Genomic DNA, 12865 nt, shown 5'->3' on the forward strand with positions numbered 1-12865 from the left:
GAAACACATATTTTAGAGAAATGAAAATGTCCGAACAACCTATTCGAAATGTTTTTTACACATATCAAACCAATTTTATTTCGATATTGAATTATTATCAAATGTAGCCAAAAACTGATGATGAAGAGTAACAAGAAATAAATATTAAGAAAATAAAAAATTCAATTCGACATAAAAAGAAGATGATGAGGAAGAAAATAAGAAAAGCAGAAAACAGCTAAAATTAGAATATATACCATGAAAGAAGAGAAACTAAGTATATCTGAAACTCAATATATTCTGTTGGATGAAGTGAGCTAGAGAGAATTAATTGTGGAGTGTGAAGACTGGAGACTATCACTTCAGGTGTGATAAACCATCGCTTTCTTAATTACCAAAATATATTGGACAGTCCAATTAATGCATGTCCTCTTTCAATGATCACGATGAAAGAAATAGGAAGAAACAGAAATTGAAATAGGCAAAAAAAAAAAATTAAGATATGTGAATTAGATATATATTTTACAGGAGACCTGAAAATTAAACTTAAAGAACAAACAAATCTTCTGTGTTAGAAGGATTTGAACTTGCAAAAACAAGAAAAAATTAATTTATTTTTTATAACAATTTTTTATATTGACGTTTTTTTCCTTCTAATGTGTAATGCACAATGTAGTAGATAAATTTATATATTTTTTGGTGTGAAGTAGATAAATTTATATAGTAATTAGCACACATTAACTGAAAATTTTAAAACACATATAAACTTAAAACTCTAAAAATCCTTATATAATATTGACGAAATTATAAAACGTATAAAACACTTTAAACCATTCCTCCTAATAAAGTCAAAATGAGAACTTTTTTCGTATATTGCTATGGGTACACTTTGGTAATATGAAAAAGCCATGAATGATAAATATATCTTTGAATTAGAGTGTTCTCCTCAAGACACGTTAGTAATTTACTCAAGAGAATGTGAAGGTTTGCGTCTAGTTCCATGAAAGCATTGACAAAATTTTATGATGGTTCAGCAAAAGAGTGCAAATGCAATTTCCAGTCAATAATTTATCAATCGGTTTGATAAAATCTTAGAATGATGATGATGGTTTGAATGGTGACGGTGGTTAAGGCGGATAAATATGTCAGTGTATTAAACCGTTTTTTATTTTTGTATACAAATAAAATTAGTCAGTTGTGGTCTATTGTTCACCCTATTTTTAAGGCGGACTAAACTACTCACGGATTTAGCAAATAATCTATTAGAACTCCAAAAGAATCGTTTAGATATCTCGTCACTCCATATTGGACTAGACACTATATGCTTTTACTTTTTAGACAATGCATTGTATTATTAGACACGTACATGTATGGATTCCCTATAGATAATGATGAGGCTATAGTAGATCCACCAATCTCCGAATAAGTAGTATAAATTACTTATAACGTATCTACCAAACTGCAATCATTTTAGAGTAATTAAGGGATTTTTCTTCCAGGAGAAGTTACATTAGTATAAGACTAAACAATCATTTAATTGTCATTAGTTGTTGTTAAGTCTTACGTGGTACAAATAATACCGAAGCATACTTTACGATCAAATCAAGGCATAATTATTATGACCATCACTTGTTAATCGTTTTTTTTTTTTGTTTGCTTTCTTGTTTCTTTCCAGTACGATCGACTTACACTTTCAATAATTTACTAAGCTATTAGTTACGAAACTTGACATTTACGTGGATCAAATCAAACCAAGACATTGTAGTTAGCTTAAAATACTAGTATATTTTTTTTTCTTTCTTTCTAGTTTCTATTTCAACTTAAAAATACGACAATTTTCACCAAGTTTGGATGGTTAACGACTTAACGTGAACTTTTAATTTATATATTAGGCGTCGTTTTATAGGGTCACGAACTCAGTTCTAATAAGTTATTTTCTCTCATTTGGTTTTTCCAAGCTTGTTTTTCTCTAATACATATTTTTGTATATAAAATTGATAAATATATAAAAATACTGGATACAATTTCAACAGTGTTACCAAAGGCCCCCTCTGATCAGTGATTCATCAATATGAAGCTACTGCAAGGTTTTATTATGTAAATTCAACTTTGAACTTTCTTTTTTTTTTTGAACAAAGATTTGATTTCATTTTTTCATAAAGCCAAGTACAGAGAAAATGATTCAAAGATCCAAAGTTTTAAAGTACAACATAAAGAAAGGACATTCACCAATGCCAAAAAAAATAGATAAAATTGATCGACATAGTGACCAAGAGAGCTTTAAGGCAAAGGCTAAAAAGCGGTTTAACATATGTGAGATCAAGTTTTGTCGAACAGTCTTGCATGAGTAGATCACTTGTAGACAAGTTGGTCATTGGCACAAGACTAAATGACGTTGATAATGTAGTCATGGCCGTGAGTCTTGCCGGCACGAGAAGAGCTACTTGAAGTAGAGCATATGCCAAACCATGGGAGATTATTGTTTATAATCCGGTGGAGCATGTTTTGTAACACTAACTAAAGAATCTGAAACTTCCTTAAGGCAAGCTAAGGCTTATAGGATCCAGATCGTAGAAGTGATGGAACCAAAGTGCAAGATGTATAGCAGCCTTACTATCAAAGTAGAGATCAACAAGTGCCAAACCTTGTATTGCATAAGATGATATTCTTCTTCGCTTTTTCCAATTTTTTTTTGTTGTTTTCCAAGAAATTGAAGACTGGCCAAGTTGAATGAAATAGCTTGTGAGAGGACAATGATTCCAGTCAGCATCACACCATGCTGTCAACGTAAGAGGAGAATCAACCTGGAGTAAAATCCCTTGACCTGTATTACCTTTTAGCAATCGGACCACCCAAAGTGCCGCGTCCCAATGATATGTCTATGGTTGCTTCATAAACCGTGTCAAGATATGAATAATATATGAGATATCATGTCGAGTAACTACAATAAAACTTAACCTTCCAACTAATCGGCGATAACGAGCTGGTTCTAGAAAATCAGCGATTTCGGAAAGACCAAGCCGATGATTTTCATTTAGAGGGAACACTAGTGGCCTTGATCCAAGAAGACCAACTTCAGAGATAATGTCAAGTGCATACTTTCTTTGACACATGTAAATCTCAGACGGACTGCAAACACCAAAATCTTTCATAGAAAAATAAAAAGAATTGAGGTAATTCTTAAATGTTTGTATTAACTCCGGAAAACTCCAAGTAATCACTAGATCGTCAACATATACCAGAACAGTGTAAGTTGAGTTTTATCTCAATGCAAAATAAAAAAGTGCGTAGTCAGAGATGCATTAAGTGAAGCCGTAATCAACCAAAGCAGATGCAAGTTTCGCATATCAATAATGAGGTGACTGTCGAGGATCACATAATGATTAATTTGTGATCGACATACCTTGTTTCATCATAATCCTCACCCTTAATCTGTTTATTCCCAGGAGTCTTCAAAAGTTCATATTGTAAATCATTATGGGGATAATAAAATTGAAATTTCATCAACTCATCTTCAAATGGTTTTATCATGTCATGTCTATTATATATAACTGGTATTAATAAATGAAATTTCATATATATCATTTACTTTAGACATTGAATTCTTTTTAACGGTCAATTAAATATTCTATAAGAAACGAATGTAACGACAATCTAACAATGAATTATTGTGTGTGTATATATATATATATATAGACCTTAGTTTGGATTAGCTCTCAGATATGGTATATTTTAGTTTGTGTGAAACATTTCATATTTTAATGTTTCTAAGATGGTTAGTTGAGTTTTAATTACATGTTTTTCTTTGTTCTCAATGTAATTGAGGAATTTTAGCATTTTCTCTAGATTTCTCCAAAGACAATTTTCAAAGATGAACGGGATTTCTCACAATATGGCAGTGAAGACATTATTGAATGGGTATGAAGAAATGAGTGGACTATGTTAAGTAAAGTGAAATGTAAATTGGAGCAAGGATCAAAGAAATTTCTTATTATCTGATGCAGCGAGGAAGGTAAGGTTTATAAAGTTCAAATTGTGGCAAAATTGTGGTAACTCTTTTGGATAACCTCAAAGATATAGAGTTGATATGATGATATGTGTGATGAAATGGGTTAACTTCATAAATTACTTGTCTTTCCAAATGAAATGTTTCAAGTTAATTTTAAATAAATTTTGTATTGCTTTTTGTTAATTGAAATTAAAATTAAAATTATATATATAGCCTCTATTTATATTCCTTTACATTTTGAAATGAGAATTTAAAACTAAAATTATATATATATATAGCCAATTTTTCATATTTAAAAATAGTTTCTAATATTTTTTTCGGAATATATTCTCTTTACTACAATTTTTTTGATATTTTTGTTTACTACAATTTTACTATACTATAATCGTACATTCGCAATGGTATTGACAAAAACTCTAAAGATATTTTCGTACATAAGATCAATTCTCACCTATGTAAAAACATGATTCTTTTCTCAAATACAAAATTTCAAAGAAAGGTGAACAAAGTTGTTTAAAGAAATTTTCAAAATTTTCGAAACAGTATCATAAGTTTTTGTTCAAGTGCTTTATCTCGAAGCTACTATATAACGTTATGATTTGGTTTTGATCAGGGTGTTATTGCTACAAAATGATATTAATTTCATCGCTTTAAAACTATTAGCTGAAACTCATACTTTTATATCTTGTGTGATGAGGTTTTGAGAGACTTGTACATTTGCAAAAGTGTTATCTATGAAAATTTGGGATCCATTTTGTATATTTTTATTGGATCCAACTGATACTACAAAGCTTTATGAGTAACTAATGGTATATAAAAAATATAAACAATGCATAATTAGAAGTGGTAAAACATATCCATATAAAATAACTCCAATTAATTCTAACATACATATTATATACATTATTTTCCTATTAAATGTAAGAATTTGAATATTAAAAAATGAGAAATTTTCTTTTTAAGATTTAAAATTTTATAATTATGATAAAATAACTTGTGAAGTCAATCATATAGATCTATTTTTTCATCATCTATGTTTGAAAACTGAATTTTAGTATCACCATTTCTTATGATGAATTGATAATAATGAATAAGAAATATCACTACTTCTCAATATTACCATCTACAACCAAAACCAAAATTCTCTTAAGAATTAAAATGAGAAAGTATATTTTTATGATTTATAATTTTATAATTATGATAAAATAACTTGTAAAAGCAATCGTAATAGATCTATTTTTTCATCATCTTTGTTTGAAAACTGAATTTTGGTATCGTCAAATCTTCTAACCAATATCACTACTTCTCATTATTATCATCTACAACCAAAACCAAAATTCTCTTATATTTTGAAAAGGTACACAAAAACATTAATATACCATCTTGCTGCTCTCTTTCCTATATTTTCTCAATAATTGTTGTTGCACTATCTGATTATTAAAGAACGAAAGAATCTCGATAGTTTGGCATGATGATACTTTTGTTCAAAGCTGTTTGAGTAGCTTTCGAGATTATCGATTGTGATTTGCGGGTATATTCCACGACAATAATCACAAAGTGTGGCCAAAGATTGTACTTGGAACTTTTTTGGATCTTCGAGTTCTCTGAGTAGGTCATCTTGATTCTTCCCAACAACATTGTGGAGATGGGGAATGAATGATGCAATGTAACCAAAATCTTTAGAGATGCTTAGCAGATCAATCTTGTACACTAATGAGATAGGCTAAGGTTATAAAACTACACCAAGTGTGGATTCAAGCAATCGTATCCATAGATTGGAATAGTGTGTTTGTCACGAGATGTTTTTTTGTTTAGGGATTAGCTTCGATTGAGTTTTTTAAACATTCTAAGTAGATTAAAAGGATTCACGAATCAATTACCCCATCCTTACGAGCTTCCTTGATTGTTTCAGAATTAATTGCTTTATAACCCTATTGATTCTATTTGTTCTTTAACTTCATGTTATTTGTTCTTCGATAAATGAGAAAAGCCAAAAGAATAAAAGCAGATTTTGCCAGAAGACATGTGTTTTCTTTTTTTATGCTTTGTAGATATGCAACATATTCATCTACATACTAAAAATACATGAAAGAAAACATAAAAACTCGGAAATACTCTTACAAAGATGTCTTTGAATTTCGATTTTTCTTTTTTAGAAAAAATAGATTTATCGAGATTTGCTGTTTTAGATTTAAAAATTTGCAAATAAAGTTCACATTATGTAGTGAATATTCTTATCTAGAAAATTACAAACAAAAAGGTAAAGTTCATCCCATTTGAGTTCATATTCTTTAGACGATAGCCGCTAAATAAGTAGTTAAAGTTGTCTCAATGCAGAGCCCAAGTTGAACACAGTATTATGAAACATTTGAATGTGGTTCCACCTAAAAAGACCCCCACTTTATATATATATATATATATATATAAAAGAAAATAATATATTTGTTGAATAAATTTTGTAAAAAATATATAAAAAAAAAATCAGAATTGAAACTTATTTTCCCTAAAATTTTTTAAGTTGTTGTTAATTTTTTTAAAGATATTACAATAATGTGTTTTTAAAACAAGAACTATTATAAAAATTGAACTTTTTTACTTTATACTTTTAAATTATGTAAAAAAAAAATATATATTTTTATGAATGTATGGGGCCAGATTTCGTTGGTCCGGCTCTGTCTCAATGATATGACTTTTTCGAATGTTGTTGTGATAATCGGTGTACCCAGAAAGGAAGACTTTACCCTTAATTTCTGTTATTTTTTTAGAAATTTAAATTATGAAAATTGTAAAAAATTGACTTTACGCATTTGCTAATGTTTGAGGTTCAAGTTGTATTTCAATATTTTGAGTACACTTCCGTAGATATTTGACAATCGTCCCGTGTATTTTAAAATTAAAAGAAAGGCCAAGGATATTGTATTTTTGTCGTAAATATTCTGGCATATAAAATGCTTTCAAATCTTTTTTGTATTATAAAATCCTTGGAAATATTTTTAAAAAGTATCACAACAAGCGATCGAGCAAACATAAATTATTTGGAGATTGTCGCAAGAACAAGATGATGGCAAACTTTGACCAAAAAAAAAGAACCTATGACTCAATTTTAGGAAAAAAAAATAGAAGAAAAAGAATATGCGTTATAACTTTGAGAAAATATAATTTTAAGATTTAAAATTTTAGCTTTTTACCTTTTTTCTATTAGAAAATATACTAAATTCAACTGCTAAACAGTGTTTTAATAATGTTTTCAAAGATGTCGGGCATGTATATTTTTCAAATTAGCGAAAATCTTAAATTAATATCACCATTCATCTTTATGTGCATAATGAGTAATGACATATTTATATAATAGATTTATGCACATGCTAAAATCCCTGTTTTAAAAATTCCCGCCTAGCACCTGTTACGCTTCGCAAAATTGTTATGCCCACCCTCTCCGCCTCGATTAATGACTAATCTCCGCCTACCATTGATTATTCAATTATGCATGTCTAGTCCGATTATTTTCCGCTTAATTTTGTATATACCAATTTTTTAGAACCAAATAAAAATCAAACATAAATATTTTTGTTATTTAGGCATTTAAATTAAGAGATTATGATGTTTTACAATAACTAATATACAACTTTTAACAAAAATCAGAAAATTTTCTTTTAAAATGATGTTTTATGTGTTTACCATAATTTTAAAGACAATACTATAGTTTTATATTTTATTTGATATTTTCTTTTTAACATAAACAAAAATATACATATATTTAGTACAATACTCCCTCTGTCTCACAAATATTGATGTTTTGACACTTTCACACATATTAAGAAAAATTTTAGTTTTTATTTAGAAATTAATTTATAATTATATTTTGGTAGAGAGAGAAAATATAAACCAATAACAATTCAAAAAAATTAAATATTTTCAATGATTACTTCTTGAAGTTTACAAAACATCAATCTTTGTGGGACAAAAAAATATCCCAAAACATCAATCTTTGTGAGACAGAGAGAGTATATTTTTATTTTATTGTTAATTTAATAAATAATCCTAAAACTAGTCTCCGATTAATCTCCGTTTAATCTCCGATTTTCTCGCTAGGCGCTAGACCTACCTCGATCTCCCTGACTAGCGCCTAGCGATTTCTAAAACCGGTGCTAAAATCAAAGAGAGCACTTAAATTAAGATTGAAAAAAAAAACATTATGAAGCCGAAAAATATAAGCCCAATTACGACCCCATAAAAAAATAGAACTTGAAAAAAGTATATGAACAGCTGAATCACTAGACTAAAATTAAAGACTTAAGTGGTTAACGCTCGAGCAACCATTGACCGCCATAGTTCTTGTTCAGAAGCTTCCACCACGGAGACGGAGAACAAGGTGAAGAGTTGACTCTTTCTGAATATTGTAATCCGCTAAAGTGCGACCATCTTCGAGTTGTTTTCCAGCAAAGATTAGTCTCTGCTGGTCCGGTGGGATCCCTTCTTTGTCTTGAATCTTGGCCTTCACATTGTCAATCGTATCAGAGCTCTCGACCTCTAGAGTGATGGTCTTGCCCGTCAAAGTCTTGACAAATATCTGCATCCCACCACGTAGACGCAGAACAAGGTGAAGTGTAGACTCCTTCTGGATGTTGTAATCCGCAAGGGTCCGACCATCCTCAAGTTGCTTGCCCGCAAAGATAAGTCTCTGCTGGTCCGGAGGAATCCCCTCCTTGTCTTGGATCTTGGCCTTGACATTGTCAATCGTGTCTGAGCTTTCAACCTCCAATGTTATGGTTTTTCCGGTAAGGGTCTTGACAAATATCTGCATGCCGCCTCTCAGACGAAGAACCAAATGCAGAGTTGACTCTTTCTGGATGTTATAATCTGCTAGGGTTCGACCATCCTCAAGTTGCTTGCCAGCGAAGATAAGTCTCTGTTGGTCCGGAGGGATTCCTTCCTTGTCTTGGATCTTCGCCTTGACATTGTCAATGGTGTCAGAGCTTTCAACTTCTAGAGTAATAGTTTTTCCGGTGAGGGTTTTTACAAATATTTGCATGCCACCTCTCAACCTAAGAACCAAGTGTAGTGTTGACTCCTTCTGGATATTGTAATCGGCAAGCGTACGGCCATCTTCAAGTTGTTTACCGGCAAAGATAAGTCTCTGTTGGTCCGGAGGGATGCCTTCCTTATCTTGGATCTTGGCCTTGACGTTGTCGATCGTGTCCGAGCTTTCAACCTCAAGAGTTATGGTCTTGCCAGTAAGAGTCTTTACAAAGATCTGCATACCACCTCTCAACCTAAGAACCAAGTGGAGTGTTGACTCCTTCTGTATATTGTAGTCGGCAAGCGTACGACCATCCTCAAGTTGCTTGCCAGCGAAGATAAGTCTCTGCTGGTCTGGAGGGATTCCTTCCTTGTCTTGGATCTTGGCCTTAACGTTATCGATGGTGTCGGAGCTTTCAACCTCAAGGGTTATGGTCTTACCAGTAAGAGTCTTAACAAAGATTTGTATACCTCCTCTCAACCGAAGAGCCAAGTGGAGAATAGACTCTTTCTGGATATTGTAATCAGCCAAAGTAAGGCCATCGTCTAGCAGTTTACCGGAAAAAATAAGTCTTTGCTGGTCTAGGGGAATCCCTTCTCTGTCCTGAATCTGTGCCTTGACATTATTGATGGTGTCGGAACTTTTAACGTCAAGGGTTATGGTTTTCTCTGTAAGAGTCTTTGCGTGGATTTGCATCATCGTATTCATCTGAAAATTAAACACGCAAAAACGAGAAACCCTAATTTATAATCTCAGTTTATAGTTAACAAGTGAATAGAACCAAAAGATCGAACAGAGGAGCTGACGAGATCAGGGAAACGTAAACCTTGAGAGAGGTATTGAAGAAACTTTTTGCAGAGCGATCTAGGGTTTGCGATTGCGAGAGAGGAATAAGAATGATTATACAATGAGAGGAGGGTAAGGTCTGTTTATATAGAAAATTCACATCGCCTTTGGTTAAACTTAAAAGGAAAATAAACAAAAAATCTAGTACTATTCTAATTGGAAATATCAGCTTTAAAAAGAAAAAAAATGGAAAATCTGGTGTCAAAATAAAGGAATACTTTGCCTTTGTTATTATCTTAAGACGTATGTAAATAAAGCATGTACAGTAATGTAAATTTCTAAAAATTGTATAATTTACAAAGTTTTGATAACTTTGCGGCACAATACCCAAAGATGTACATATTTTGTTAGTATTTTGTGGACCTGTGGTTAGTGCACCAATTTAATATCTATAGACCTCTCTCTACCTAAATTTTTATAAACCAAAGAAAACATGGTACAACGACGTTCCTAGTAGTGTGAATCGTTGATGTGTTAAGTGTTAAGTATTCGAATTCGTACTTGGTAGAATACAGTACATGTTGAAAGAAACAAAAAATTGTTTTGTCCTTGTACAATGAAGTATGAGGTGTAATAAAATAATAGTTGGTGTGAAATTTTGTGAGCTGTTGTTGAATTTTAGAGAAAACTTCTTTTTACCATTTAGTAACAACAACAACAACAACGTTAATAAGACTATAATTTTTGGACAATCAACCAATTGTAAAAAATATACAGAGACTATTTTCTGTGGTAACAATTGAAACAGATCTTTTCTGTACAACACAACTCGCCATGGAAACATTTTTATACCCACAGAGAGATAGAGAGGGAGAGGAGTATGACGAAGAATCTTTTTCTTTTTTTTTCTTTCTTTTTGGTAGTACTTACGGGTGATTTTTAGCCGAGGTAAGGTAGCATTGGGTCCAAGCCTAGTCCTGACCCACCCAAGCTACCTGGGTCTGCATGCTTTACCCTCCCGAAATAGCGTATGTGACGCAACAGTCTTGCAAGGAACGTGTTGTGGCAGATCGTGGAGCTATCGCATACCACTGCCACGTGTTTCCGGGCTCTTGTTATGGCTACGTTCATCCGTCTGCTATCCCCTAGGAATCCCACTGCACCTAGGTTGTTCGACCGTACCTGTAATGGGTTCACAACACAGCAAGTACATTAGTCCTTATTTGCACTATGAGTTCTTAGTGCAAATAGCATATAAATGGATTCATAATCTTATCTCTGTTTCTTTACTATCCGCTAGAATTTTCATTTTTATAAAATATCTTCTCCATGACAAACGCTAATTCTAAAACCCGGGTTCCTTATATAGTTAAGGGATCCAGTAGTCAAGTTATGAGCAGAAGAAGATAAGGTATTCATGCTATAGAAGGGAACACGAGCAGAATAATGTGTACCATTGAGATGATCACTGCATCAGCCTCTCGCCCTTGAAAGCTGTCAATGGTTGCGACCTCAACTCCGTCAGCCACTGGAAAATCATCCAGCCTATCCCTGAGAAGTTGAACCTGAGCAACATATGGGGACTGAACAGCAATAGCCATTGGACTAACACCTACAATCATGTCCAATGAGTTGTTTTATTAGGATATCGAGCTTATATTCAGGAACGCAAGTAATATGCTAAAAATCATTAATTCTTCAGAATCCGGCAAATTATTCATTTACAACAGCTTAAATGTCCCAGTCATTGAACTGAAAATAGATCGCTCACCTGCATATATCAACGAAATGACATGATTAACCACAATATCTGCTTCTCCTTCATTGTATAATGACCCTGTACCAGCTGGATCTAGACGCTCCTCACACCCCACTGATAAACTTCCATATGGCATTCTTGTGTCAAGCAGAAGCAGTGGGCATTGTGTTATCCAAGTATGCTGCAGTTAGTTAAAAAAAGGATGATGTTTGATGTTACATATAAGAGTCATGGGGTTACCAAAATGCTGTAAACATTTGATAATACAACCACAAGCAAAGATAATATCATTAAAGACAAACCAACAGAGTTGCTAAAGAAACCTATAATGCTTTACTGGAAATTTTCTAAAGAATAAAAGCTTAAAAGGTAAACAGATGTGTGATTGCATTCCAAATTACCATCAAACAGCAGAAACAGTAAAAAGATGTACCTTCACAAAAGGAGAATCGATAAGCAGATGAGAGGCCACACTTGGAGCAGATTTCAGCCATCCACCATACATCTCCTTTGATGCCCAACCAGCGATTACATCATTCATACGATACTGAGTTGTTAATCTTGTCGCTAGAGCTCCATCATGCAAAGATGCAGCTCTTTCCAGTAAGGATACACCAAGCCCACCTTCTAAAGCTTTACGAGATAGAACAACAGGTGCTAATTGGCATGGATCACCGGAAAGAATACAACGTTTCCCTTGCAATATTGGGATCCAGCATGAAGGCTCAATAGACTGACCAGCTTCATCTATAACAACCAAATCAAATGTTTCTAGCCTCCTAATCAAAGGATCAGCAGCTCCAATGTTAGTGGCAAAAACAACCTGTGCATTTGATAGTATTTCCTTAACGGTCTCCTTTTCCTTCTTCTTCAACGTCTTTCCAAGCTGTTTCAAGAGCTGCCGAATGCCAGCTGCAAGATCATCATCCCTCAGGCATTGCCGAAGGTCTTTTCTTAAATCTGACTTCTTCCTCTCCATTTCTGCTCGGAAGCTTGCAAGCTTAGAGTTCACAATTTCCCCCAAAGACTTTGAAGCAACAGCGGATGATATTCTTGCAGGATTCCCTACTCGGACAATGTTTAGTCCGAGATGCAAGAGCTTCTCGACCATATTATCAACAGCTGCATTAGTAGGTGCTGTTACAAGTACTCTTTCCCCCTGCTGAACAGCAAGGGTAATGACCTCCTTAAGCATTCCAGTCTTACCCGTGCCAGGGGGTCCTTGAACTATCATAACAGGCCTTTTTTTGTTCACTCCAAGAGCTATGGCTCTCCTTTGGGAATCATCAAATAACTTACCCACTGGCTCATC

General features: G+C 33.1%; 2 protein-coding genes across 3 annotated transcripts in view; both read right to left on the minus strand.

Moving 5' to 3' along the window:
* Positions 8328-9704, minus strand: LOC104720485 (polyubiquitin 4-like). Its single transcript, XM_019230764.1, has one exon. It carries the CDS (start codon positions 9702-9704, stop codon positions 8328-8330), a length of 1377 nt encoding a protein of 458 aa, XP_019086309.1.
* Positions 10471-12865, minus strand: part of LOC104719294 (DNA-binding protein SMUBP-2-like) — a 5138-nt gene continuing 2743 nt past the window's right edge. Inside the window, exons 5-8 of one of the 2 annotated variants that reach the window (XM_010437180.2) lie at positions 11987-12736; positions 11566-11734; positions 11249-11406; positions 10471-10976 (exon numbers count right to left, since the gene is read on the minus strand). In XM_010437180.2, coding sequence (XP_010435482.1) covers positions 10734-10976; positions 11249-11406; positions 11566-11734; positions 11987-12736 — 1320 coding nt within the window. In that variant the 3' untranslated portion in view covers positions 10471-10733. The remainder of the gene's footprint in view (positions 10977-11248; positions 11407-11565; positions 11735-11986; positions 12737-12865) is intronic. The other variant, XM_010437179.2, reaches the window with a different exon arrangement.

This window comes from Camelina sativa, chromosome 10 (assembly GCF_000633955.1).
Source record: "Camelina sativa cultivar DH55 chromosome 10, Cs, whole genome shotgun sequence".
Taxonomy (NCBI): Eukaryota; Viridiplantae; Streptophyta; class Magnoliopsida; order Brassicales; family Brassicaceae; genus Camelina; species Camelina sativa.

What these genes read in the sequence shown, in the direction of transcription:
- LOC104720485 (XM_019230764.1), bottom strand. Translation starts at nt 9,704, where the DNA reads ATGCAAATCCACGCAAAGACTCTTACAGAGAAAACCATAACCCTTGAC.